This window comes from Pelecanus crispus, chromosome 5 (genome assembly GCF_030463565.1).
Source record: "Pelecanus crispus isolate bPelCri1 chromosome 5, bPelCri1.pri, whole genome shotgun sequence".
In the NCBI taxonomy this organism is placed as follows: Eukaryota; Metazoa; Chordata; class Aves; order Pelecaniformes; family Pelecanidae; genus Pelecanus; species Pelecanus crispus.
Window position 1 is genome coordinate 26,408,599 of NC_134647.1, and position 27,959 is coordinate 26,436,557.

Here is a 27,959-nt window from a genome sequence, read left to right on the forward strand (position 1 = left end):
AATCTGTCAGTAGTTTTTTAAAAAAAAAAAAAAAGTATTCAAATTCAGCATTATGAAAGCAGCATTTTTGCCAGATTTTATTAGAAACACACAGATTTTTTTATGTTTCCCCCAGGAAGTAACAACAACCAATTATGTATTATTTGAATTTTTCAAAATACTCATAATTCTGTGTGTATTTATAACCCAGTTCCTCCCAGAATGGTTAAAGCACAGCTGAATGTCACAACAAAGATAGAACTCTAGTGTACTCCTCTTCCCAGATCATCCTTCCTAGACTGTGACCTTACAAGACTGAATTGTAATTTAGAAGTAACAAGGTGGCAGTCCTACAGTGTTACGTAGCAAATTTCCTACACAGACCTCAGCAGAAACGGGAACACTCAGAGAGCTCTAGGAAATGCAGCAGTGTCCAGGAGAGTCTTGGGAAGGCCTAAGACAGTTTTGGCAAGGTCTGAGGAGACTTTCTGCACTGGTGGTATTCATACAGGGGTAAGTAATATGGGTTCTGGCATACTAATATCATTTATGTAAGGCAGACAACAAAGGAACATGGCCCCTGCTACGAGGAACTGAAGGTTTGCGGGACAATTATCAAGCTAAGATAATATCTAGCAGCATGCAGTAGGGACATGTGCATTCCAAAAGAGACTGTATTTAATACCAAAATATTCCCTTCTCCTCATTACCCTCCATGGAGAAGTAATTCAGCAGCAGCTGGTTTGGTCCAGTAATTAGCTTTCGTTAGAGTAAAGCAGCTTGCTCCTGCAGACATACAGAAGTCATACTAGAACAGACTAAAGTTTATGTTCTATTCTTACTGGAATACCACTAAAGTAAAACCCTAATAACAGGATGAAACATGTACAGACATTTTTCAGTTTACTTATTGCCAATTCCCTCAGCATCCTAAGACCAAAATGCATGTAAACCACTTGGAAACATACATGCTTGTGTTTTAGTGTAAATGGGATCTCAGGTACAGATTTCACAAAAAAAAAAAAAGACTTGGGTTTAAAAGATGGACTGTAGACAGATTTTAAAATCAATATTGACGGATTTAATCCAAAGGTCAAAACAGGAAAATCCACCTCTTGTCACTGAAGTGAACAAAACAGAAAAACGAAGAGCTTTAGGCTGGTGGCTGATGTTTCAGCAGTGCTGCAGTCATGTATAATTTAATACTCCATGACTGGCTAATAATACTCTTCTCTGTGTTCCTATCACAAGTTTTGCAATAATGGTCAAGATTTGTGGTTTCCAGCCGTCAGCTTGGAATATTGCCTCACTGCTCCAGGCCTGACATAGTAGTCCTAGTTTTCCACTGGGATGTGCTATGTAATTGCATCAGTCTGCTTTCTGAAACTCTTGGGAGGGTGTTAAGCTAAAAAAATAGGCAAGAGGCTTTGTTTGGGCACAGGACTACAGAACAGAAGAAAAAATAACTAATTCAGTTAATCCCATAGCTAACTTCACATGCGGGAGGGAACAAAAGCAACAGGTGTACTGGAGGGTTAGCATATGTCCATATGAGGACATAAAAAGCAGTTAATTCTTGCTTAGATAAAATGGCAACTTTAAATTACAGAAATAGGCAGCTGTGTTTTCTGTATTTGCATGTTAGAAGCAACTTTCTTGATTTTTAAATAAAATGTTGTATACCAATAGACACAAAAATACAAGAAACTATTTTTATCATTGGAAATTCTGTGGTACAACTACAGTTAGCATTCAAAATGGTACAACCCTCTTGGTTGACTAAACTTAGAAAGAAGCTCCAAAGTCACAGAGTCCAAGGTGATACTTCTGTGAGTTCGCCCCACTGAAATGAAGCAATCAGACCCATTTATCTTCATGCTTTGAGAAGCAAGTCTCTGAAATGGCACCCAGAAAGAATATGAAAATGGATAATATCTGCAAATTACTTAAGCCTGCTTAGATTGTAGGCCTCATCCTCAGCCAACATAAAGTGCAAGGAAAGTACATCAGACAAGAATCTCATTTCATAACTCTAAAGGCTTTATACAGAATTTTTTGTACGCTCTGGGGACATTGTTAGACAGTTTACTAAATCCCTTACACACCACAAAATCAAACTACGTTTTAACTATAACTGATAAAAGATATTGTAACCAAGTCCTCTGACATCTGGATAATGCAGATTGATGAAATACATGTTCAATGCAGATGATACAACTACAACAGTGTTATGATTGCAAACATTGAAAAGTTACTAGGTTTTTATATCACATTTCACTGAGAGTGACAGGTGTCATGGGAAACTCCACAAAAAATACTTGTCTGTCATTTTTCCAAAAGCAAAATAGCAATATTTTAAATCTGAATCATTCCCATTTACACAACGTAACGTGTTTGAAAGTTACAGCCTTAAACATGAATACATTTTTATGAATTAAATAGTTGACCTTATGTTAGATTTCTCTTGTATAATCTATCTGCTTATATTACCATCCTCTTATTAACACACAGAAAATGATTAATTATATGGCCAATGAATTCAAACCATGTGTGCCCTGAAGGCAGAAATGTCATCAGGTTATATATTGCCATAAATATTTCCACTACTCAGCATTTTCCAACTGTGTTTATTGCACATGACCTGCAATATTTGGTAAACAAGCATTTGCAGCCATGTCCATGGCAAATATTCCAGGATTACAGGGCATTTTTTTAAACTCATAACACAATTTTCCATGGAATACATCAGTCCATACACTTGAAGTCTCTGAATGTAAAAATGACTAACTACCAGCTGCAGTTTCCCCACCTTCAGCTATATTCTCCCAGCAGTTTCAATATATTTGTCTTAATTAAGTGATTTAATCAGTCACAATGAGTAGATTGGTTCTTGACATTCTCCAGAGTTTTATTCTATTTATGCCCAGCATCTTCATTGAACTCCTGGCATTGGTCAGTACAATAATTTTAAATGTAGTGAGAAAGAATTATAAGATACTTAGCAGAAACTATTGTAATGCTTATGATATTGGTTTGAATTAGAACCACTCATATTTTAGGGCATAATACCTTGTATTTAGCAATATCTACTTCCAACTAAATACAAAATTTCTGTGTTAGGAAAGAAAAAAGAAAACTTGTATGGAAATCATTATGAAGACTTGATGATTTTTTAAAAACAGATACGCTGTAATATTCCAAATGCAAACATTAGCACATGTGGTATTACCCTCTGGAATTTAAATTTATTTTGGCAGCTTTTGAAAGACATAACCTTATTCACATATGTTTCATGCTATATATAAAGAACTGTACATACGTCCTTGCATCACAGTAACCTAAAAATCTCAAATACATGAAATAAAATGAATAAAATGATTTTTAGCAGCAGCAGACCAGAAATTAATTATGTAAAGAATCAATTCAATGTATTTTGAAATATCTGACTTGCTGGGGGTGTAATACTTAAAAATTAAGTACAATTTACAAACAGATTAAAACATAGCATGCCATCAGAAAGCATGATCCTAGCAGCTTAAGCATAGCTGGGAGAGTAAGTACAGGAAAGGAATCGCCTATGTAGCTGTGTTTTTAAAAAAATCCTGTCTGTGACAGTCATTGGGAAAGTAGTTGTTAGGGTAGCTACAGTGTATACCAGATAAACAGTTTAAATGATGTTTGATATAAATCACAGTCTGAAGAATGTGTGCAAATTCAGTTTAGAAAAAAAAGTGAGAGGTTTTCATGTTTAGCAGTCAGAAAAGGCACTTTGAGCCACACAAATCCAGTGCCAGATGTAAAGCTAACTATTGGCTGAACACTGACCATGTGTTTGAGCCATGCGGGTATGAAAACCCCTCCCAGAGCCAGATCTGCATTGCAGTCAAGGAAAGAACAAGATTTATTTCCCCTGCCCTACTCTCTTGCACAGATACATAGGCAAGCAGGAAATCCACCTGCAGTTCCTTGCCTTAATAAAATGCACCAAATAATACTTACTATTTAGCTAGTTGTACAACTACTGCTAACCAGTGTTTTGCAAATCTTAGTAACAAAGAATGAACACTAAGATCAAGTATAATCATATACTACTTTTTACAATTTTGATTTCAAGAACAGCAGATATTACCTGCTACATCCTCCATTTTTCTTCTTTCTTCTACATCTCAAGTTTTTTTTCTTCCTGTGTAGACAACATGAATCCAAATTAAAATTTTGTCTAGAAATCTTGTATTTCTTACCTTTTTCCCAGTTGTGATGATTTTATTAGACAAATTTTAGCACGGCTGACTCTTCATGTACTGGCATCTCAAACACACCGTATCAAATTTCATTTTACCTGGAGTTTTTAACTGTAAGTGGCTATCACGTGCCTTTTTCCCCTAGCAATACATATACTCCTTTCTATTTAATCTACATTTAAAGAAAATGTATGTTTGCTAACAGAAAAAATCTAGTATAAACAAAGTATATTGCTTTTAAGAAAGCCCTAAATTTACCTTAGATCCTTGTGTAAATCAAGCAGCATAGAACGTTAGGCATACACTACTGTATCTCAATTAAGCTCCTTAAATATGACTGTTAGCACTTTAACATGACACCTTTACACTTTGTCTAGGGCATAATTTTGCTAGTAACAGAATTCCCCCTATCCTAAGATCTTGACAGTAAATGTGAAATTCTTGTGCACAAAGTTACAGAGCCAACTATGTTATAATGGCACCTCAACAAGCTATCTTTCCTTCACTGCTAGAGGTTTTATTATTTGTTTAGTCCTAATATCATTCCCAGTGCACACTTCTTCCTTTAATTTTTGTCAGAAGGGTTCAAGCAAATAAAATTTTAAGAAGAAAATTCAGATAAAACATAAAGCAAGCAGGTTATGCAATAAAATAGAGGCCAATACATTCAGATTTAATTAGCATCCAAAGAAGAGCAGAACAAATAAGAAAAAAATATTTAGGAAACTATTCATTTTTATAGCAATGCAAAATGTCAGATTATTTTCCATATTACATATCTGGTAGAAATATAAAATATTCTAAAGAATAAATATTTTATAGAGAGATACAATTTGTAGAAAGAATTAGTCCTGTGTCCCTGAATGAAATCAAAATATACAGAGGGAAAGCAGTTTAAAAGTATTTTTAATTGAGCTGGTTGCTAATTGTTTGATCTCTCTCATTTCCTGGATCACAGCTCTGAGATGTAGCTCTTGAGGAATATAAGTCATGCAAAATTGATCTAAGGTGTCTGACAGATGGAGTCTAACGGGCATAGTTGCAAGAGTTTGGTGTTATTTCCCCAAATGTTTGCTGGAGATTACTAAACCTGTAGCAGGCTGGTGGACAAGTATGTGTGGTTTTGCTTCAGACTAGCTCCTAGACTGACATATTACTTCAAAAGCACCTTTATCAATTATTAAAGTTAATAAAGGAGACTGTAAATTGAAGCAGCTGACGTATCTACATGCATTCAGTGACTTCCACTGAAAAAATCAGACAGAAAGGGGAAATACTACCTCAAACCACTGCAACTAAGTCCTCCAGAGACTGCCAGAGTTCTGGGGCAGAAGACAGTTGAATTGCACAATCTCAAGTGGAAAGGGTCTTTAGGTTTTGTTGTTTCTGGAGTGTGTGTGTATACAAATGCATGTATGTGTATGTATATATATCTAAAAAGAGTATTATTAACAATTTCTGAAATAAAGCAAAAACTGTAGCATACGTATACTACTAATTCTGATATCAAGAATCAGGTTATTGATTCTATGTATTTTTTAACTAATGAAGTAAAAGCTTTTCAGGCACCCTGCATTGCATACAAGTACAAGAAGGATTGCCAAAATGTTACCAGAATTTACAGTAATATATTATCCTGTCTTTGCTCAGTGAAGCTCAGCAATTTAAATCAAATTCAGAGATGAAAACAATTGTTTCTAAATGAAGAAGATAGCAGAAGCTGCAGTTGCTTGCACAATAGTCAAGTGTCTGCAGTAACACTTGCCCACATTTAAATATACCGTATTTCTACAATGCAGAAAAAAGAACTGCATGTTAAACAATCTGTCGTCCTGAAGCTCACATGAACATTTTAATATACAGCGCTCAGGCCTTCTTATCAACATTGTAGTTTGTGTCCCTTTCAAAGTATGAAACTTAAAGATATTCAGACTAGCTACATTTGCAAAACTATCATCACAATACTAACATTTAATTAATGATGAGTCCATTTGTTTCTGCAATCTAAGAGGCTTAATATTTGGTTCAGTGAATTGGCTCCAATAACATTACTATTCTGGAGAGTAGAATTCAAGACCAATTTCATATTCCCATCCTAATCTCTGTGTAACACACACACAAAAAAAAGACTTTGGACAATTTCACCAACAATATTTACATATCCAAAGATTCCCTTCACAAACAAATGCCATGTAGGAATCAAACAACAAAAACCTCCAACAAACCCACAACAAAAAAGGACAATGAAGAGAAACTGACATTTCAGTCACAGAAATATACAAAAGTTAAAAGCCTTTCCCACTTTTTTTTCAATGAAGTACAAACTACTGTTCCCTTGGCTTACAAGGAGGAGAGTATATGTTTGCAAACAGTGCTAGGAAAAAAAGAAAAGCATGTTAGCCATCTGCATAGATCACCAATACTGCATCTGCTACATAATATGAAACTACAATCTGACTATGAAACTACATCAGCCAGAATAGACACAGGTGTATTAAATGCTACGTTTTCTCTTAAGGAAATGGGTGATTCAAAATGGGAAGCAATATTCTACTAGATAACAACCAACCACAAAACACCTTACTAGCAGAAAATTTTTTGCCTGACATCAAAACTGTAATTTTTCATCTAAGACCTCAAACTTGTGGATAATTTTCATCAGCAACTGTGAATCTTTGTAAAATGTGCATCTCCCTCATTTACTGGCTTGTCTTTTATGTCAGTGCAGTAAGCACAATATTATAAAATTATTACATTCTGTGCAGGTGATTACACATAGGGGAGGACGATCATGAACTGAAACTATAGAATTCAAATGTGATCTGCCTATGGCTGTGCAACCAAATGAGACCGCAAGACAATCAGCCTCCGTGAGTGACACTTAACTGTGAAATGAATGACAATCAAACTTATAAAGGTATGGTATTCTTCAAATTTGGGGAGGCAGCTCCTGTGTAAACTACAAGAACCTCTGAAACTAAGAGACATTTAGCCAGTAGTGTTGTCTGTCTCACAGTATTCTCACTGTGTGGGTAACAGGGGCAAGAGAACAAGCAACATAAATGACACATACATAAAGAATTTTATTTGAAATAAAAAGTTAAAATGTGTGGTTTACTTGGTTGGGAGAAGAAAGATGAGAAATTGAGAAATTGTTTAGTTTGGCCTCAATGCAAAGAATATCTGCAGGCCGCTGAGATTTCCAGTGAGTTTTACTTTCTAGGAAGTCACGAACCTTCTCACAGAGATCAAAATGTAGGAATAATCTAAAAAACTTCTTTCAACTTCTGTACACAATAGTAGCAGGAACATTTCTAAACCTATTGGGAGTTTCTCTACTTATTAAGAAAATTCTCTTTAGTTAGAGAGATCAAACAGGTTTTGGCACTTTTGCATAAATGAAAGATGCTAATCTGAAACTCAGAGATTTTTTTTTTTTTTGGTCTAACTGCAGGGTAAAAATACATAGAAATAAAATTATCAGCTAATACTGAACTTCCACTGATTCATAACCCTTTCAGTCAAGCATTTCATATGGGGGGGTACCCACCTACAAACCTTTCAGTAAAACCACATCAACTGGTTTACTCCTTTATATAGCATAAAGATATTTTTAAAGGGGGTAAGCGCCAAGACCTCTGCCTAGGTTAGGTCATCATACCGAAATAGCTACTGGTACTGTGACAGGATAATCAAGACACAAGAAACTTTAAGGGTAGGTTTTTATAATGCTGTTTCCTGATGTCATTTTCCAGATAAGGAAAAATTTGTTATGTATGTGCTTAACTACCCTTTATTCTATATAAAACGCTTGCAAGAGACCCTTTCTTTTAAACTCTCTATGCCAGTTTATGATGATAAACCCCATTAAAAGATACGGGCAATGCCTCTGCTTAAGAAGCCATGGAGAAGTTTGTAAAGCGTATTGCTTGGATGTCCTTTGGTATTTAACCAGAAATACACTAACCTACCCTCACTTTCAAAGGGTGAGTGCTCAACAGTCTCCGGAGAGCACATCTTTTCGTTGCCTCTTTGCCGCGTCTCCAGGACAAAAAGAATACGTGGAGACAAATAACTTCTTTTTAGAAGGTCCTGGGCGCCTCAGGCATGCCCTGACGCTCCTGCAGAAGTCCTCTGTAAGCACCACATTCCCTCCTTTCCTTTCCTGCAAAGCATATTAACCCGTCTGACTAACAATCTCCCTCAAGGCCGGCACTTCGGCGGCCCCCCTTTCACACAGCCGCCCCCATGGCGGCAGGCGGCCGAGGTAGCGGCCTGCGAGCCGCGGGCTGCGCTCGGGACTCTCGGCCGGCGCCAGGCAGGAGGCGGGGGCGAGCAGCCGGCCGCGGCGGGGAGGGGGGGGGAGGCCGCTGGGCCGCCTTACGTGGAGAGGAGAGGCGGTGCCCGCCTGTGCGCACCAGTCACGGCTGCGCGCCGGCGCCGCCACCCCCACAGCGGGCGGCGGTGAGTGCGCTGGGCCGGCTGCCGGCGTGGGACCGAGGAGGGCGGGAAGGCGCTTGGCTGAACGCTGGCACGGTTATATCTTATCTTCTCTCGCCTCCCCTACCCTATCCCCACCTCCCCGCCCCGGCTGCCCTCGCTCCCCTCCTCTCCCTCCCTCTCGGTGGGGACGGGGCCGCTCCGCCGAGCGCGGCCCCGGGGCTCAAGGCGCGGCGGGTGGGGGAAGGGCGGCGGGCGCTGGGGAAGAAAGCGGTAACGGCCGCCGCGCGCGCGCGCGCGCAGCTGCCAGCTCTCCCCTCCCCTCCCCCCCGCCCTCTCGCGCGGCGCCTGGAGCCCGCCTTCCCACCACGTGACCCCTCCGCCCCCCTCCCCCTCCTCTTCCTCTCGGCTCCATATTGGTACCGGAGGAGGCGAGCCTGGTCACAAAATGGAGGTAACTGCCCGCCGCGCGGAGGGAGCGGGACTCGCTAGGCTGAGCTGAGGCAAGGGCGGACGGGGAGGGGAAGCGGCCGCCTCCCCCCCGCGCCGGTAGAGCAGCTTTAGCTCCCCGCCGGAGCCCCGGCCGGGAGGGGGGAGCGCCGGGCGCGGCGGGCTGGGGGGCGGCGGGCAGGTAGTGGTGCTCCTTGCGGCTCCCGCCGCCGCCCCGGAGCGGCCGCCGCCTCCTTGTAGCGTTCCTGCTGCGCTGCGGGCCCGTTTTTCCCTGCGACATGGTGCATCAGCCCGCAATGGCGGCCGCTGGCAGGAAGAGGGAGGGTGCGGGAGAGGCTGCGCTTCCGCCCTGCGGCCCCTCGGGCACAGCGACTGCGGGCGCCATTTCGCCGCGCTCCAGAGCGTGGGCGGGCGGGCGGGCGGGGGAGGCCTGGCCCTCGGCTTGGGACAGGGCTGTGGGTCGCAGAGTCCTCCTTAGCTATCCTGGGGGACGCCGAAACGCTTAGGCGCGTATTCGGGCGGGAGTGGGGAGAAGCGAGGCCCACACATGCGTGTGTCATTGTTCTGTCCTCTCTGTGTGGCTCCCCGTCTAATCTGCCCGGAGTAGTGCGCTAAGGATATTCTTTTCCCACTCATTTTCCTGGGAAGGAGACTTTTAAAGCATTAAGATCGTTTGTTGCCGTGCTCTGCTTCTCGCTGAGGAATGCTGGTACACGTTGCAGTACCTCCCTAATATCCCTCACCCCCTTCCCGAGGGGAGTTAGCACGTGTAGTGAGCTTTTGCTGCCCACGGAGGTGGGGGAAGGCATAGTACAAAGCTCTCTCGGATAGTTTCCAATTTCCCTTTCTCCACTCCCTCAGCCACACATGCACAAGAGCCACGACGTTCAGTGGCATCCCGCCATGATCCTGGTGGGCAACACGAAGAAGCAGTCCTGCACAAACCTTGGTTCAAATTTTACTCAAGTCAATATCAAATGCACACTGGGGCAATCATCCACACCCTACCCAGGGGGAAATACTGTTATGATATCCCCCCTTGCTTTTCTTTCCTCTCTCCTCAAAACCTAGGTTTTTTTTGCTCACATATTTCAAGTAAAGTATGCTGAGCAAAAATGGTGCAGGGTTCTGGGTTTGTTTTTTTTTTTTTTTTATCTTGACCCCCTTTTCATTGCTAGCTGAAACCTTAGAGAATTGAGAACAGAAACCAACAGGTCATGCTAGTTTCTGTGTCTACGTTAAAAGCAGAGAAGAAACTGGATCCCTTACCAAAAGAGCTAAAAATAACTTTTCCATGTAAGCAATTGTTTTAGCTGCTTCAGGGTTGGTGAATAGTTTGACAACTGGGAGGGATGATTAGTGGAAAGCATTTGAGCATGCTTCAGTAAAGCTTGGAAACACATCACAAAAGTTATTAAGCTAATATCTTCTTGTTTTTTTCCCCAGCAGACGTTCCTGTTGGCGTTGGGAATAAACTGCCAACACACTTAGAGCTGAAAATCTATTGTTTTGCTGCTTTAACTCTTAGGTTTGGCATAATACACTGTACGCACATTAGGTCCAACTTTAGCTATTTAGAAAAAAGACCAATACAGCTCCATAGTATTCTCTGAATGGACAGGTAAACTTCCAGCTCTGGAATGTCTGTTTTGCCTCTGTTATCGTAGTTCTTGTCTTTGTAAGAGATACAGTAGCATTGTAAGTTCCTTTGAGTAACGGGACATCTAGTGATTTTCTGCTCATTGTAACCAACAGATTTGTTCTGAGACTACTTTCAATTCTGTAGTTCAGTTGCAATATACAACTGTTCCAATGCTAGTTTAACTCAGCTGATAAAAAAGTTCTGAATACTTTTATTTAGAGTTGAATATAGTATTTTTTTGATGTTAAGTATAAAAAAAGCTAATATTGACAGCTTTTTTTAACAACTTTCTACAAGGCAAAGTACAAATAGGGCTGAACAGGGCTGTGTTCCCCTTCAGCAGATGATATGCATCAGCAAGGAGACAACTCTTTTTTGGCCATCATGGCCTTCATAGGCCATCATGGCAGAACCATGCCCAAGACCTTCATGTTGGCCAGCATGGAGCCTCACTGGGGAAAGCAGCAGGTGATGAAATCAGAAAGGGATTGCATACTCTTCATTACTTAAAAACCTGTTTAAATAGGCTTATCCCTTTCCTCCCTAAGAATCCCCAAAGTTTTATTTTGCCAAACAGCTACTTTTTTAAAAGCCCTGAATGGATAACATTCTGTTTCATACCTCCCCTGTATGACTTAAGCAATTGAACAGCTGAGTTGAAATGCTTAGTATCCTAACACCTCCTAAGTCAAACTGCTGTTTGATCTAAAGGATTTCAAGAGCAGGTTTAACACTGTGTAGAGAGGAACTGAAGATAATACAAACTCTGAATAACAGTACATACTGGTACAGAGACCTGCCTGCCTTTCTCTATGCAGTATTTGCAGGAATAAAACTTAAAAAAAAAAAAAAAAAAGAAACCAAAACCCCCAAAACCAGAACCCAAACAAACAAAAAACCCACCAAAATATACACCTAATCTTGTAAATATCAGTGATATTAATGCAGCACAAATGCAGTTTTACAGAAATATCTTACTTAGTTGACAGAGTGCTGTTTTAGCTGCTGTTACAAAGTTTCAAGAAACGTCCAAAGTAGTGATGAACTGGAGCCAGAGATACTAACACAGTATAGCAAGACAAATTAGGTAACTTAATGATCTCAGGAAACTTGAAATAATAAAGAGAACGTGATTGTTTTGTTTGAAAGCTTAGATATGGATTCATTCACTGAGTTTATCTTGTGAAATACTTGATTGTCGTAATGATATGTACATAACTTTTACGTAACTCAGTAACGTATTGTGAAAAGTTGGGTATGTAAATAGTACAGGGTAATAATCAAATTCATCACTTGGAAGCAAAAGTAGTGCAGGTGGCTAGTGCTACAGATTGCTGAGGATCAAGTGTTAAAATTTCTGATGCTGCAAGAATAGAATCAGTAAAGGATTCTTGCACTGGTGCTAGTGGAAAATATTTTTCAATACAGAAAACATTTAACACACCCTCTAGTGTTCCAGTTTTGTAGGCTGCTGGATCACTGATTACAGTAGGTTATGTGTAAGATAATTCTAATAAGCAGTATTTGCAAAATGTTAAGTATTTTTGACCTTAAAATCTGGAGAAGTAGAATTTAATTTATGTAGTGGGTTTGGGTAGCAAAGGTGGAATTTGCTTGCCCTGTACCAGTTGTATTCATGGTAGTTATGTAAGACATGACCAACATAGGTTGTTTTCTACAGATTTTAGCTTTAGGTTGTGCCTAGTTACTCCAACAGTTGTAAAAAGGCCTGTACTGGGATGGCAGGTGTTCCCTCTGCAGCTCTTCTTAATTGTGAGCAAAATAGTTTGAGGATTTTAACTCTACCCTTTTAAATGCTTACATTTTTTTCTGCTTTCACCCCTCTCCCGTTTCCTCCTATCAAGCCACACCTGTGCGTTGCAGCCAGAGAAGGCCCCGCTTCACAGGAATTGGGGTAAGTACTGACTTATCCAACCTGTTTTCTAGGTTTCCTAGATCTAAAAGAAAGGCTGAGTTAGAGTACCCTTCCAAAATGGCTGCTCTTAAGGAAGAGAGAGATGTGGAAGACTACAAGAGGAAAGGAAGACGATCCTCACAGGTGAGAGGATTGCTTTTTTTAATTAAAAAAGTAGCTTTAAGGGGTAAAGATTTAAAAAAAAAACCCAAAACATTTCTATCTGATGTATTAATTTTTAGCTCTTTTCCTACCTTCTTCATCCCCATATTAGCAAAGTAACTTTAAATTGCAGTATATTACTTACAATTTTAAGGGGTGGGGTGTTAAGCATAGTGGGGAATTTTGCTTTTCTAGTTTTCTGTTGTAACAAAACTGATTAAATGTATGTTTGTGATTAAAGCAAGGTGTAGTTATTTTTTTAAGAAATTCATGCATCCTCAGAGTATCAGCAGGAACTTGATTCCTTCCTATCTTCAAAATCCTGTTTTTAGTGGGAATGAAGACAGGTTCTTTTTTTTTTTTTTTTTTTTTAATAAAAATGGTTGCCTAATAGTCACTGCAAATGAAAGCGAGGCTGTACTAAGTAAAAATAACTGTTTTCTTTTGCTTCTAGCAGAAATACCGTAGACTGAATAAGGTGCGTAGTATAGAGAAGATGTTGGGGCTGTTCTGGGAGGATGGGAGCTAGTTACTTTGGGGCAGGGTGTGGAAATGGGAGGGGGGGAATAAAAAGTCTTGATACCCTTCAGAAAATAAACTCAGTTCTAAGATCAGCAAAAGAGGGTATTAAATATGCTTATGTAGCTTATAACTGAGACATTTTCTGATTGTTTATTTTTATTTGTTTGCTTTCTAACATTACTTTTCCAGGGTGCCTGAATATTTTAGCTAGTTCAAACCAACTTTTTCTGCAATGATAGACTACTGCAGTGTGGGAGGGGCTGTACACTTGAATTAAGAACAAACCTTGTCCGAGTTGCATGTATCTGGTAGCGGTATGGTTATTTTGTATTGAAGTATGGTGTGTAAAGTCCTTCTGGAAGGAATGTTGCAACTGTCTCACTGCTCTTGGACTTTGGATACAATGTAACTCGGGTCGCTCAGCTGCCTGTTAATAAGCTCTTGTAGTTTACAAAAGTAGCTTGGTCAGGAATGTACTTAAAAGCTATTAAGTTTCTAGAGAAAATGTTTCACAGAGAAAGTTGGTGAGGCCCCAGTTGTGTGTAAGCTTTCCCATTTCAGAAGGCAGTCTAGGATCGTACTGCCTGGGGGATAGAGCAGTCTCATCTTACAGGTTTAGCTGCAGACAAGCGTAGGTGTGGTGCCAGGCACTTTGTGGACACTTGCTGGTGTTCTTAGAGGTACGATGCACCAGAGGACAACACCTGAAAACAGTGCCTTTAGAGAGAAATACTGCAACTTCAAAAGGCTGATTATTCAAAACCCCTGCTGTATGAAAGTTAATTTTACAGCAGACTCAGAATAAAGGCAGTGCATATCTGCAGCAGTGTTGTCAAAGGGTCTTGGGATTTCTGCAAAGATTAGTTTTTTACAGGAATCCCGAGAGGGGTGGCTAGTTGCCGTTTTTCCTTCCTCCCTTCTGAGAGAGGTACAGTTAGACCTCTGCTGAGTGTTGGGGGTTTTAGGTAGGACGTAGGAACCCGTAGCTCGATTTTGATCGCGAGAAAGGGTGAGCAGAGGGAACCAGATGCTCCCCCGCAATGCCGGCCTCTCCCTGCCCTCCTCCTGGGCCGCCCTTGCCGGCCGAGCGCCGCAGGCCCCCGCTATAGCCCGGGGGGGGGGGTGGCGGGACGCTGCTGCGGTGCCGCTGCAGCGCTGGGACGTGGCCGGCGGGGCGGGTGCTGCTGCGCGCGCGCGCCTTCCCGCGCCCCGTGGCCCCGCCCCTCCGGCTCCATATTGAGGGTGGAGGAGACGAGAGAGCTCACAAAATGGAGGCGGTCGGTGCTGCGTGGAGCTTTGGCTTGAGGGAGGCAGTCAGTACTCAAGGCTGGAAAGAAAGTTCCACGCCTCCTGAGAACCTGTTAATATGTTTGGGAAGTCCCTTAATCTGCTTAGGGGGAGAAACGAAGCTTCTTGCCAGCTTGCTGGCTGCAGGCAGGCTAGGCATTCTTACAGCTGCCCCGCCCCTCCCCCACCCACCCCGGACCGACAGAGCGCTGCAAAATGGCGTACTGGCCTGCAGTATTGGCTGAGGGGGAGGGAGCCTGCTGATCTTGTTGAAGCAGTGTGGTGTTACACGAGGGAGGAAGGGAGAGGTGTGTTGTGCAAGGTTTGCTGCCCAGGAAAGACTGCTGTTATAACTAGCTTGCAGCAGAAGGACTGAGAAACAGCATCTTGTGTGGTGGAGGACAACACTCTGAAAACCCTAGAGATCCTTATCCCCAGTGAGAACAAAATGCTTGAAAAGAAACAACTAATTCCCTAAGAAAATGTTGCCTCTTATTTCTGTTCCTGTAACATAGCTGTGTCCTGAGGATAATTTCTCTCTGATAGAAGAGAGAAGTTGTAACAGCAAGTGTTTTTCCTCCCATATGAGAATGGCAGTTTATATGCACATAATAAAAATAAGCAGGAAAGGACTTCACTTTTCCTTTCAGGAGTGACCTGAAGAGTTCTGTGGTCATTCTTTTAAGGTAAAAGCTGGCTGAGTTGCTAACTGAAAACCTTGTAGCCATGAGGGATGTCAGAGAACATCAGAGAACAGTAAAAAGTCTGTCCAGTTTTTCCTTATATAGGTTTTGGAGAAGTCTAAACTCTACAGTTTCATATAATAGATTTCCTTTAATATGTGTAGGTGAGTTGGAAACACTTCATGTTCCCAGCTTTAACATAACCTCACTAAAAATTAAGTAGTGTCAGTATATTAAAAAAAAAAAAAAAAGAATTGCAGTTAGCAATAGGAAACAATATTTCACTTAACTGCAGTTTCTGTATACAGTAGGTGTGTTACCCTGTAAGATTTTAAGTTAACGTATAGTTAGAGGAGATTTTTTTTTTATTATAGTTCCGTAGTCCAGACCACTTGGAAGACCATCGAAAAGAAGCTTTACTTTGTAGTCACAGGACCATTGACTGTCAATCATTTATATAACGTTCCTGTAGTAACAAAGTTAGTGCCTTAAATAGAAAGTTGTTACCAAGAATGCTGGGGCTTTTTCTCGCTAAGTTTAGCAGGTGTAAGAGCAGGGATCTACTTCCCAGCCAGCTTTTCATAATCTTAGGCATTGTTTCATGTAGTACAACCTGCACATTATAAACAAATGGTTTCCTAAAGCATTATATAATTCAGAAATTCTCTTTCACCATGTATTGCTTCACAATATTTATTGCTCTTTAGGGTGGTTGTGTTGCACTCAAAGGGATGTATGCTTTTCTGACCAACCCTAGTACCACTACCCCCTTTATTTAAACTGTGGCAGACGTTAAGGCATTTCACCTTCAGGTTTAAAGCAAGAAAGCTACTTGTAGAAGTCTGTGGCTGGTTTTATGTAGTTAAGCTCTCAGGCTAATGCTGCATCTAGTCTAGGTTAACCCACTGTAGCAGAAACAGTGAAGCCTGTTACTCATTCATGCTGCAGAATTGAAGTCATGCAGCATAGCTAGCCAATGCCTTGTTGTCGAGTGTTTTACATGCACAAAAGAACCAGCTTGCTAAATAAGATTTTAATCTGGTTGCTTTTTGTAAGGCTTCTTTGTCTTGGGCATGAAAGAAAGTTGCAAAATAATTTTTCATAAACTCTTGTCAAATGTATGGGGATATTCCCTGCCCAACTGAAGAAAAACATGCAACACTGAAAAAGTGCAGAAACACTAATGCACTTGTAAGCCCACTTTAATTGTGCTATAGAAAACTGGGCTCTGAAAATTAGCACATTTTAAAATGCGGCTGGTCATATATAGGTGATATCGTCAAGAGCTTCAATTAAACTTAAGTCTGGTTTACAATGCTTGTTAAGATGCCAGTCTTAATTCCAGTAGTTGTACCCACTACTGGTCATTGATTGGTCATTATTCAAGACTTTTTTTTGTCTGCAAGGCGTAAGTCCATGTTGATTCACATTTAAGAGGTATTTCCTGTAACACTGAAAACCAAATACGTACTTCTACTTTCTTGCTTGCATGCACTCAACTTACAAAATAATCCGAGTACAAAATTTACAATATTAAGGAAATAAGAATTGATAAATTTCTTCAAAATGCATAAAAATAACCTTTCAGAATGGATATCCCAAAGACTAGAAACTCAACGGGACCATAACCTTTTTTCTTGTACACTGTGTTCTTAAACTTTTTATAGTTCTTCACGATTATGCTTCATAAAGTGCTAGAACTTCCCTTTATCTAGCAGTGCTTCATTGCTAATCCCTACAGAGCAATATGCAACTGGAACATAAGATAGGCATAAAATGAATGCACTTCCAGAGGGTTGGGTAGCAACCAAATTATTTAGTGTATTGAAATCTCTTTGCTGTTGTTTGCGTTTGAGCACTCTTAAGTTCTTAGTTAGTTAGTGTTTTAATTAAAATCACACCTCATTAAGAATGCTGCTGTCTAAACCCATTAGAAGTCATTGTTTTTATGTAAATGTATTCCACCTATTTGTAGTTATAATGTGCACAGATAATTTTTAGTAATTCTGTGAAATTTTAACTCTGGGTTATATTCAAAATACATTTTTTATTTTTGATTTTGTAGGGCCATGAGCCAAAGGAGCCAGAGCAGTTGAGAAAGCTGTTCATTGGAGGTCTGAGCTTTGAAACAACAGATGATAGCTTGAGAGAGCACTTTGAAAAATGGGGCACACTCACGGACTGTGTGGTAAAGTGTCAAATATTAGTTTGTGCTTTTGAAAGGCTACAGGTACTTAATCTAGTACAGAAATGCAGAGTACCCCCTGTGTTTTTGCAGGTGATGAGAGACCCACAAACAAAACGGTCCAGAGGCTTTGGCTTTGTGACTTACTCTTGCGTTGAGGAGGTAGATGCTGCCATGAGCGCTCGACCGCATAAGGTTGATGGACGTGTGGTTGAACCAAAGAGAGCAGTTTCGAGGGAGGTAAGTTAGTGTTTCTGTTAACCTTCTTTTGTAATCTTTACCTGATAATTTAAAACACTGAATGTCACTTTTGGCTTTGTAGGATTCTGTAAAGCCTGGGGCACATCTCACCGTAAAGAAAATATTTGTTGGTGGAATTAAAGAAGATACAGAAGAATATAATTTAAGGGAGTACTTTGAAAAATATGGCAAGATTGAAACCATAGAAGTCATGGAAGACAGGCAAAGCGGAAAGAAAAGAGGCTTCGCTTTTGTAACTTTTGATGATCATGATACAGTTGATAAAATTGTTGGTATGTAACTCTTCAGTGAGAAATGACTTGTGGGATAAAAGTGTAATGTTAGATTTCAGCACAGCAGTGTGGAATGTAAGATGTTGGCATAATCAGCTGATTGACTATTGTAAGAGATGGGGTATATTTGATTTTCCATTTAAAAGTGTATTCATGCCTTACAGTAGCTTTCTATGAGAGTTTTATCAATGATTTGATTTTCTAACTCTCCTATTCCACAATTTTCTCTAGTTCAAAAATATCATACCATAAATGGACATAACTGTGAAGTGAAAAAAGCACTCTCAAAACAAGAGATGCAGACTGCTAGCTCTCAGAGAGGTGAGTTTGGAGTTGTGCATGGTTATTTTATGTAACTGGTTTTCAATTAATGTAATTTAAGTAAAATATTTTGTAGGTCGTGGGGGTGGCTCAGGCAACTTCATGGGCCGTGGAAACTTTGGAGGTGGTGGAGGGAACTTTGGCCGAGGAGGAAACTTTGGTGGAAGAGGTAAATGACTGGAATGCTTATACAGAATGTGATTTCTATTTTTTTTAATTTCCTGTGTCAGTTGGCTGAAACACTTGGCACATGTGTTCAGGAAAACGTTCTCATCTGTTTTGTGTTCCAGGAGGCTATGGGGGTGGTGGTGGCGGTGGTGGGAGCAGAGGAAGCTTTGGGGGTGGTGACGGATACAATGGATTTGGTGATGGTAAGTGTATTGTTCACTTTTTTTTCCCCCCAATGTTATAACCAGCTGTAAGTCTTGCCTTCACCTTGGAAACCAAGTCTACTTTGGTGCTAACATTTTCTACATTGTAGAGCTGTGAAGAGATAATGTTTTTTGTTTTCCCCACAAAATGATGGGTGAAAAAAGAATACTCCTGTATATTTACCCTTTAAATAACCTCATGTCATGAGGTCGTGCAGCAGCTGTTTATGATTATTGAGAACTAAATGAAGATTGTGGTGACAGTTGAGACTAAAACTGAGTAAAGCAGTGTCCAACTAATATACCAGAAATCTTTTCAATCAACTGTAAGACTTTTCATGGCTCAGGTAGTATCTTTTTCATTATGAAGTTTGCATGAGTATCCAAAATGTATCTGAAGAGAACTGTGGAAATTACCAAATGGCTGTGGAAGTAGCATTTTGGGGGCGGGGGGCGCGGAAATGAGGGAAGTAGCATGTAGTTACTTACGTCCTGATTCTATAAGCAGATATATGTAGTGATGTTGAGTTCTTTGGAACTGTTTCCCAGTTTGGAACTACTCCATCAAAATGTCAGAGACCGGATCAGTATCTGGAATACTAAGTCTTTCAGATAGGCTTTATGTGATTAGAAAAAAAGAATGTCCAGTAGCTTTGACACAGATGGAAATAAAGCTATGTCTAGAAAAAAACTAAACCAGAAATCTTTTGAGGGCTTTGCCTACTGAGTCAGTTCAGAGGAATAGAGAGGATGATACATAGTACTGACAAAGCCATTTGTGTAAAGAGGCAGTTGTTACATGTAATGGATGGTGGTGGTAGCAGCTTGTCTATGTGTTTTTGTGAGCCAGAATGAACTTGTAAGTATCGTGCTGCAAGGGTATACATAAAATAAGTATGGGGGGTTTTTTTGCTTGGACTAAATAGTTTAGATAAATTATGCAACTGCAATGAATATAATACAGGGAAGACATTGTAGGACATTTTTATTGTGTGTTTTTGTTGGGTTTTTTTGTTAAGTGGACCTTTTCTTACCAATAGTTAGCTTTGGTGTGTTTAGTGTGACTCTTCTATTCAAAGGTGGCAACTATGGAGGTGGTCCTGGCTATGGCAGCAGAGGAGGTTATGGTGGTGGTGGAGGACCAGGATATGGAAACCCAGGTGGTGGATATGGAGGTGGAGGAGGAGGATATGATGGCTACAATGAAGGAGGAAATTTTGGTGGTGGTAAGATGCCAGCTTTAATTAAATTAGACATCTGTCTTTTTAGGCAGGTCTGAGTTGTACAATGCCTCAAGTATGATACTTTATAAAATTAAAATTAGGTCTTAATGCAGAACGCTATGTTATATAAGTAAAGTTCTTTTCTCTATGGATCAGCTTTGATACACTATACGACAGTGTTTTGCCTAGAACTTATTTTTGAAAAAACAGCAGCTATAAATCTGTGTGTGGCAGTAGAGCAAGAGAGTTTTTAAACTCCTGACCATTTGAGGTATGCTGTTGCTGTCAGAGACCAGTTCACATCATGTAGATCACGTCCTGCTTGATAAGGAGTGTACATCTAAGTTTCTGTTAAGCTTTTTTTATTGTTTGCCTGTGAAATGAGCTACTCCAGTTATTTTTATAAAAGAAGTTCTTTTGCCAATTGCACATTCTAATGAGATTAACCTGAAATCGCATAATTATAATACTGTTTTAAAGCCTTAACTAGTGTAAAACCCTTGATAAGTACATTTAAAATCTATGTTAATATCTAACCAAAATACACCTAGCTATGTCTTGTATGATCAGTTTAGCCATGTTTTACATTGTCCGTATTAAATTACCTGCAGGGATTTCTGAATGATAAGGCTAGTTTTTAACTCTGGGGTAAATTTATGGAGGCTTTTAGTGATAGACAGGATGTTTCTGGTAAGGGTATCCAACAAAGCTTAGGTGCTTTACTGGAATGTTGCAGAAGGAGTAGTAAGAACTTCAAAGGACTAGTGCAAGTTTGCGGAGTTAAGCTGCAAAATCTGCTGCATACTTTGTTGTACCCTCTGATGTCTACATGTAGCATGCCCGTTACAGTTCTATCACTTTTTGTAGCAAATAAATTGTATGTAGTATACATTATTGTCGTACATGCAAAGCGTCGGGCAGTGGAAGAATGACGGTGAAACTCGTGTGATCTTCTGAGTTTGGAGGCCTTAAATTTGGCCTATTGTGTTAGCTTCAAATTGCCTACTCAAACCTGTAAAAATTTTCTAATGTAGCATGACCTAATCTTCAAAATGCTCAGGGTCGTCTGTCATTTGTTCATTGTGAGTAGAGGGGGCATGCAAAGCGCTTGCAATTGTATTTTAAATTGTCTTAAACAATTACAATTTACACTTGCATTGGATGTCATAATTAGGCAAGCTTCATGTCCTAAGTGTTGAAGAAAAGTGGCTTTATAAATCTGCATTTGTTTCAGGTAATTATGGTGGAAGTGGAAACTATAATGATTTTGGCAATTACAGTGGACAACAGCAGTCTAACTATGGTCCCATGAAAGGTGGTGGCAGCTTTGGTGGCAGAAGTTCAGGCAGTCCCTATGGCGGTAAACATGATTTTGTACAGAAAATATTTTTTTGTTTGTTTAAAATTTCTTGTTACTCTTATTTCAATATACATCCTGTGTTTTGTAGGTGGTTATGGATCTGGAAGTGGAAGTGGGGGCTATGGTGGTAGAAGATTCTAAAAATGCTACCAGAAAAAAGGGTAGGTGTAATGCATATTTATAATGATGATTAATAATGTACAACTGTTCACTGAGAGTAATAATTTTCTTATCCTGTATTCAACAGGCTACAGTTCTTAGCAGGAGAGAGAGCGAGGAGTTGTCAGGAAAGCTGCAGGTTACTTTGAGACAGTCGTCCCAAATGCATTAGAGGAACTGTAAAATCTGCCACAGAAGGAACGATGATCCATAGTCAGAAAAGTTACCGCAGCTTAAACAGGAAACCCTTCTTGTTCAGGACTGTCATAGCCACAGTTTGCAAAAAGTGCAGCTATTGATTAATGCAATGTAGTGTCGATTAGATGTACATTCCTGAGGTCTTTATCTGTTGTAGCTTTGTCTTTCTTTTTTCTTTTTATTTTCCCATTACATCAGGTATATTGCCCTGTAAATTGTGGTAGTGGTACCAGGAATAAACAAATTAAGGAATTTTTAACTTTTCAATATTTGTGTAGTTCAGTTTTTCCACATTTAGTACAGAGAACTCTATAACAGAAATAAAATGTAGTTTAGGGTGTTTCCTTGTTAGTTAATAGAGAGGATTAATGCATTTCTCAATTACTATTTTGTATTAATTTAAAGTTAACAATAGAAACACCTATTGATTTGCAGTCTTAAGGGGTCTAGTCTCAGTGTATATATGTAACTGTCATTGACATGAGTTACATAGGCATACAGAGGGAAAACATCTGTATGTTGCATTATAGTTTGTTTAGATGTATAACTAGGATTGAGTTACTCAAATTAGTGTTTGTGAATTATAGAACTAAGCTTTACCTTAATGAAAATTTCAAATTACTTTTTGGTTTGTGCATATTTTTTTAATTTGTAGTTCTGTATTAGTACTAGCGCTTCAAGAAAATAAGGCATGATAAATATTTTAACAAGACCAACTTTAGACACATTAAAGCTGTCTCCCGTCTCATTTGAGATGTATAAGGCATAACTGCAGTTGCTTAAGTCTTGGGTGAAGAGAAAAAGAAACGTGCTTTTTACCTTTATATTTACTGTAATTCCCAAGAAGTTAAGGTGGGGGGAATCAAGTGCCTGTTTCCTTGGGATATACAATGATTCTGTTTCAATAAAACTATACTTTGGGGAGGGTGGCTTGGAATTTTCATCCCCTTCCTTTGTCCCCATTTCCCTCTCCCTCACACCAGACTGCGCTGTTTCAATTAAATGAGGCATTATAGTGAGAGTAAGAGGTGTGTTCCTCAATAACTTAATGGCTATATACTTTCTTGCATGCACCCTAGGCAATTTTCTGGACACATTCTTCTGACTGGGAGCCAAGGGTAGCACAGGTGTAATCACTGACAGTCCCAGGTAACGCGTTCCAAAGCCCATTCACGATGGGCTCTAAGTAGTATAGTTTTCAAGCTTTTTCCCTTGCGAACGTCTACGCTCAGCTAAGAGCTCGAAGAGAAAACAAAACACCATCTAGCTGCATTTTACTGACTAGAAACACTTCCCACAATGTAGAATGGTACAGTCTTGAGTTTCCACAGGTAGAATGATAGTGTGTTACAATTTGATTTGATGCACTGGAGTAGCAAATCTTATCAGCACATATGGCTGGAAATTGTACTTAATTCTCACTTCTGACCCCCAAATTAAGGCACTACAGTCTGTCCTTTTCTCAGCCGATGCGAATTCTGTCTCGACCATTGCCAGGACAGTGCTTTCTGTCAATTCAGACTCAGAAGAGTAGGGACCCAGTCAATAGAAGAAAGACTCAGACACTTGACAATATGGTATTGGAATTATTCACACCTGTTTCACTTCTGGGTCAATGTGCAGTATAAGGTAAATGCAATTCCAGTGTAGGAATGAATCTGCAAAGATGTATGAAATGGCTCAAGGCATAATCAGTCATATTAATAATGAATTATAATTTTAAGAAGTAGTAGAAAAATGAGTGTGTTGTTTGAAAAAAAAAATTAAACAATGTTATTTAAACACTGTTATTGGAGTGTATTTAGACTGCAGTGCACTAAAACAAGGAACCGGTGTCAAGATGGTAGCCTCCAAACTGGATTTCAAAGTCTGCTTATTCTTTTCTGTGGAGTTTTAAAATATTTCTAAAGTTAAAGCAAGAATTGCTGATTTAGTGAACGCTTCTGTTGTTGTATATATTAATTTGGGCTTCGGGTGGGGGGGAGGCTGTATTTCAATAAAAGCATTTTTTAAACAACCCATTTGGAGTTTGAAAACATTGAAAACTTAAACCACAACTCACTAGGGAGTGAGCCACCTAACTACCGACTTGCTTTGTACGTTACTACGCCTAGAAGATGTGTAGAGTTGTACCTGGGGCCTGCATCTGATTGCAGGGACAACTGGAGGATGGGGTTGATGTCCCTTCTGACAATTGATCTGGTATTTCTAAATTTTTTTAGAATGTATTGACAGTGTTCTTTTTAACAGGGCCTTTTGTAGCTGTACTGTGACAACAATGTTAACTTTGAAAAATAGTGTCATAATAAACTTTATGAACAAGATCTGTATGCAACCTTTTAAGAGATGGATGTAAGTGATCGCTTTGTAGGTGGGTGGGGTAGCTTAGCTGTTGTTTGTGATGTGGAAAAGTGTGAGGACAGTGATTAACCAGCTTTAAAGAACCTAGGATGTACTTCTTTGATCCATACTTTGCTAAGGAGACTCATAAGACAGGACTTCAGCAGCCTATTGAGTATGGAGAAGTCAGCCTAATTAAAGAATGACAAGGCAGCAGGAGCAACAGCTTCAACTTCCAGAAAAGTGAAGGCATAAGATACTGTGCTGATAGTGAGCAGCTTTCCAAAGGCTAGTTAAATCTGCTTATCACAGCTGAAATATCGAAGAAAGTCTAGCAAGAGTTCTTCACCTTTTGGAACCTCCTTGAGTGATAGCTACTTGAGTTGACTCAAAATCAATAGGTCTAGCGTTTAGACCTGAAAGGAAGGGCAATGAGCATAGGTAAGGTTTGCCTTTAAAATTTTTCATGAATTAAAAAGAGTAGTGGGAGGTTTTTAAACAAGGTAAGAGTAATTTCTTTAATTTTCAGGTTGAATGAGAAGCTGCTGCTTGACAAAATGGGGAATGTCTTGCACATCCTCTTCAATTGAAGGTTTCTGACTGGGTAAGATTTGTAGTGTATAGTAAAACACTTGTTTAATGCTTATTTCCTTCTAGGCTTTCCTTTGCCAGCCTTTTCAAGGAAAGGAAAGCCTTAAGTACTAAGGAGCAAGTATTCCAGCATATGTCATCCAGCGTTTCCTGTTCTGGATGAGCGTTGCTTGCTGGCATAATTGCTATTAAAGAATCTTCTGTTCCCGGCAGGTACAAAATCGCTGTGTGTCTGAGACCAACAAGACAGAAACGATAAATGTTTTGAAATATGTGCCCTGCTTTCCGTGGGGAGCGTACTGTGGGGGGGTTGAGAAATTGTTCGTTGCCTGGTAATAGAGATGCCGTACGGAAACCCAGAAAGGTGAAGACACTGAAGCGGGTCACGGCAATTCTCAGTAGCATGCGATACACCGCTGCTGCAGTAGTTCTGTAAGGGCACTTTGCATTGCTTAGAGCAGTGAGCTCCCTCCTAACACATTCATCTTGGCTTACCAGGTGGGCTTGTATTTATCCACACAAATCAAAGAGTTCCCTTTCAGATTTTTGGTGCTTTCAGGCAGGGTAGTTCAGTGGAGGCTGTCACGTGATGCCCCGCTGAAAGCACAACTGCCTCTATACAAATGAATGGCGATAAAAGAACGTTCCGTGGAATCTGCTTTTGCGCACATTGGTTCTTAACTCTTGGAACATGTATTTCCTTTTCTTCATCTTCAATTGTTACAGGCCTCGGATACTTTTAACTCCTTTTATACAGTAGTCTAGTCCCTATTTAAACTTACCAATACGTTTTTGAGCCTGCATCACTTTTGTGAAGTCAGTTTCCACTTTAGTGTTGGTTATGCTTCAGTTGCTCAGAAAATAAAAGTCAAATGGAACCTGTGCATTTCAGTTTAACCTGGGGCTTAGTTAGGCATGTTCACAGGCCGATTCAGGTATTTAAACTTGTTACCTGCTGTCTGTAAACATCCAGAAAGCAAACTCTTGACATTGTAATGTACAATTAAAAGTTAACTTGGAAGTAGTTTACAATGGTAATGTTGAGATTTTTGTATAATCAGGAGCTACTTAATGGAAATCTCACAATGACTGAATATATTTTTAAGAAAGGCTGACAAACATTTTTGGTTAGCCAAGGTTGAGCCAAATTTAAAACTGCTGCAGTAAGGTCATAGTCTCACCTTAGTGTAGTATGCTAGACAGCTTGTCGCTGGGGTGACAGGCTTGCTTTCTTACACCTAGAGGTGGAAAACCGTCGCTTTTCCTCTGCTTGGCAGGGTTGCTCTCGTGAGCTCACCTAGGCATCTGTACGTCGTAACAAGTAACAGGGAAGAGCCTTGGTGTGTCTTATGATTACTCAGTTGAGGGCAAATGCTTTTGTACTCGGGGGAGGGGGAACGTTACAATTTTTTAATGGTAAAATCTTGAAAATGTTTTGATGAAAGTAAGTTTTAACAAAAACTCTTTCTAGTTTGCATCCCATTACTAGGCCTGTGGGTAGAGCAACGCTCTACCTTAACATTCGAGGATTCTACATTGCTGCAGACTTGTTCTGTGCTCTGGAGGGGTCTTTTTGCACCACATATAGAACTAATGTTCACCATTAGAATTATTTTTACTCTTGGATGTACAACACTCTTGTTAGACTAATTTGCTTAGTATCAATTATTCATATCCCAATTTGTTCAGAAATAAACCTTGTCAAAGATAAACACATCTTTAAGGAGTACTTGGTTGAGTGTATCTTTGTCCAAGAGGCACTTCCAAGAGTTAAGAATATTGTTTCATGGCTAGGTTTTTCTATAGTGGTTGCTATTGAAAATAGCAGCTGTAAATGGAGATGGAAAGATGTAAAGTTAACGAAGCATTGGTCCCTAAGCCGCAGCTCTGCAGAAGTTTATTTGATACCAAAACCTGTGTGTGAGTTTAAAAGCAAATGGTCCTTCCAGGTAGCATAAATGTATTTCCCCCAAACGGGCCCAGGTTGATGCAGATGTGGTAAGTGTTTTGTTATTACAGAACACTGAGATTAAACACAGCATCCCAACTTTGATATCCTTTAAATATTTAAGGTGGGAAGGGGAATGCTCCTAGTCTTTCAAGCATTGATTGTGTGATGTACTGACTTGCTGTCTTTGGTTCCTGTGTTTACGACATTAACGTGTTTTCGTATACTGTCTACACTGTGGTGGAATATTCACTTACGTATCAGTCTGTGGTCTCTGACAAGTGTTTGTATCTTAAATTGTGTGAGGCATGAAAGATCTTGAGTATCGCTAAAATTCAGATATCTGATGGATGATTCTTTTTCTGCTGTGGGTGCTACAGGTTGACATCTCTCTCTAAGATTAGCTTTTTCCTGAACTAAAGTAATCCAAGTATCTCCGTAGAAGAAAAATGGCCTTCATGTAGAAGATAATATCGCAAGATTGGAAACAGAATAATATGTTGTAATAACTGGCAAAGACTTCAAGAGCAGTGGTGCTAGTGTGCTGAAATCTTAGAACTTGTGGTTAAACAAGTTTAAAAATAGCATGGAAATGAAAATTTCAGTATAGTCCATAATGGATTGAAATTGTTAAAGTATTTCAATTTTGTATCAGAATAAAGTGTATATTGTCAAATGACTTACAACCTAAAATGCGTTGCCATCACCTTTTTTTAGTGCTGTGAGGAACACAAAGCGGTCTTAAAGTACTTCAACACATTATGAGTTACAGGATCATCTTTCCAACTCGGGACTGCAAATCAGAAAACCTTAGTTCAGCCCAGCTCCTTGGTTTACTGTTGTTTTAAAACTGAATGTTTTGATCAAGAAATAAATGGTCTCCATGTGGAGAGTTGTCAGTGTATGAGGGCAGCATTGTGATGCATTAGACTTGGCAATGTCACTGGTTGCTCTAAGGTTTGGGAACATACTCTGTACCTCAGTAATAATAATAATAATAAAATGAAGGATATAGTTTGCAATCTGATGTTTTCACATATACCGAAATAATCTAATGTGGGATATTGTTTTCTTTAACGATGTTGGGTGTTTCAATGTGAGTGCAACATTCACTGTGTTCATTATATGAAGAATACTGGTTTAAACTGAATGCAAGTTGTTGTGGTCTGGGTTACTTCAGACCGATTCTTTGCCTGGTGGAATTCGAACAAGGCTTCTGTGTTAACTGCAGGTTTTTTGTGGTTGCTCTTTTCATCGTGGTAATGGAATAAGTATCCCTGTATTAGGTTTCAGTCACCTGGGTAGTACCAATACAATGGCCCCTGCAAGGATGCTGTTTGCCTTTGGCTTTTGCGTTAGTGCTAAAATAAGGCACAAACTGAAGTGGGCGGCAGGGGTTTACCGAGGTC

General features: G+C 39.8%; 1 protein-coding gene across 11 annotated transcripts; it reads left to right on the forward strand.

Moving 5' to 3' along the window:
- The first annotated feature begins 8,700 nt into the window (after nucleotides 1-8,700).
- HNRNPA3 (heterogeneous nuclear ribonucleoprotein A3) lies at nucleotides 8,701-27,583 on the forward strand. Of its 11 annotated transcripts, none has more exons than XR_012831076.1 (14): nucleotides 10,258-10,731; nucleotides 12,700-12,811; nucleotides 13,284-13,307; nucleotides 17,387-17,509; nucleotides 17,600-17,746; nucleotides 17,829-18,039; nucleotides 18,271-18,360; nucleotides 18,422-18,529; nucleotides 18,651-18,731; nucleotides 19,811-19,957; nucleotides 21,189-21,314; nucleotides 21,403-21,475; nucleotides 24,541-24,615; nucleotides 26,931-27,583. XR_012831076.1 is itself a non-coding variant. In XM_075711539.1 (13 exons), the coding sequence occupies exons 2-12, from the start codon at nucleotides 12,746-12,748 to the stop codon at nucleotides 21,453-21,455; spliced, it is 1,176 nt and encodes a 391-aa protein (XP_075567654.1). In that variant the 5' UTR covers nucleotides 8,701-8,756; nucleotides 12,700-12,745; the 3' UTR covers nucleotides 21,456-21,475; nucleotides 21,562-23,995. The 11 variants fall into 11 exon arrangements, 9 of the variants coding, with proteins under 9 accessions (XP_075567654.1, XP_075567655.1, XP_075567647.1 ...); XR_012831077.1 differs by lacking the exon at nucleotides 26,931-27,583 and adding an exon at nucleotides 24,816-26,312; XM_075711539.1 differs by lacking the exons at nucleotides 10,258-10,731; nucleotides 24,541-24,615; nucleotides 26,931-27,583 and adding exons at nucleotides 8,701-8,756; nucleotides 21,562-23,995.
- The last annotated feature ends 376 nt before the right edge of the window (nucleotides 27,584-27,959 follow it).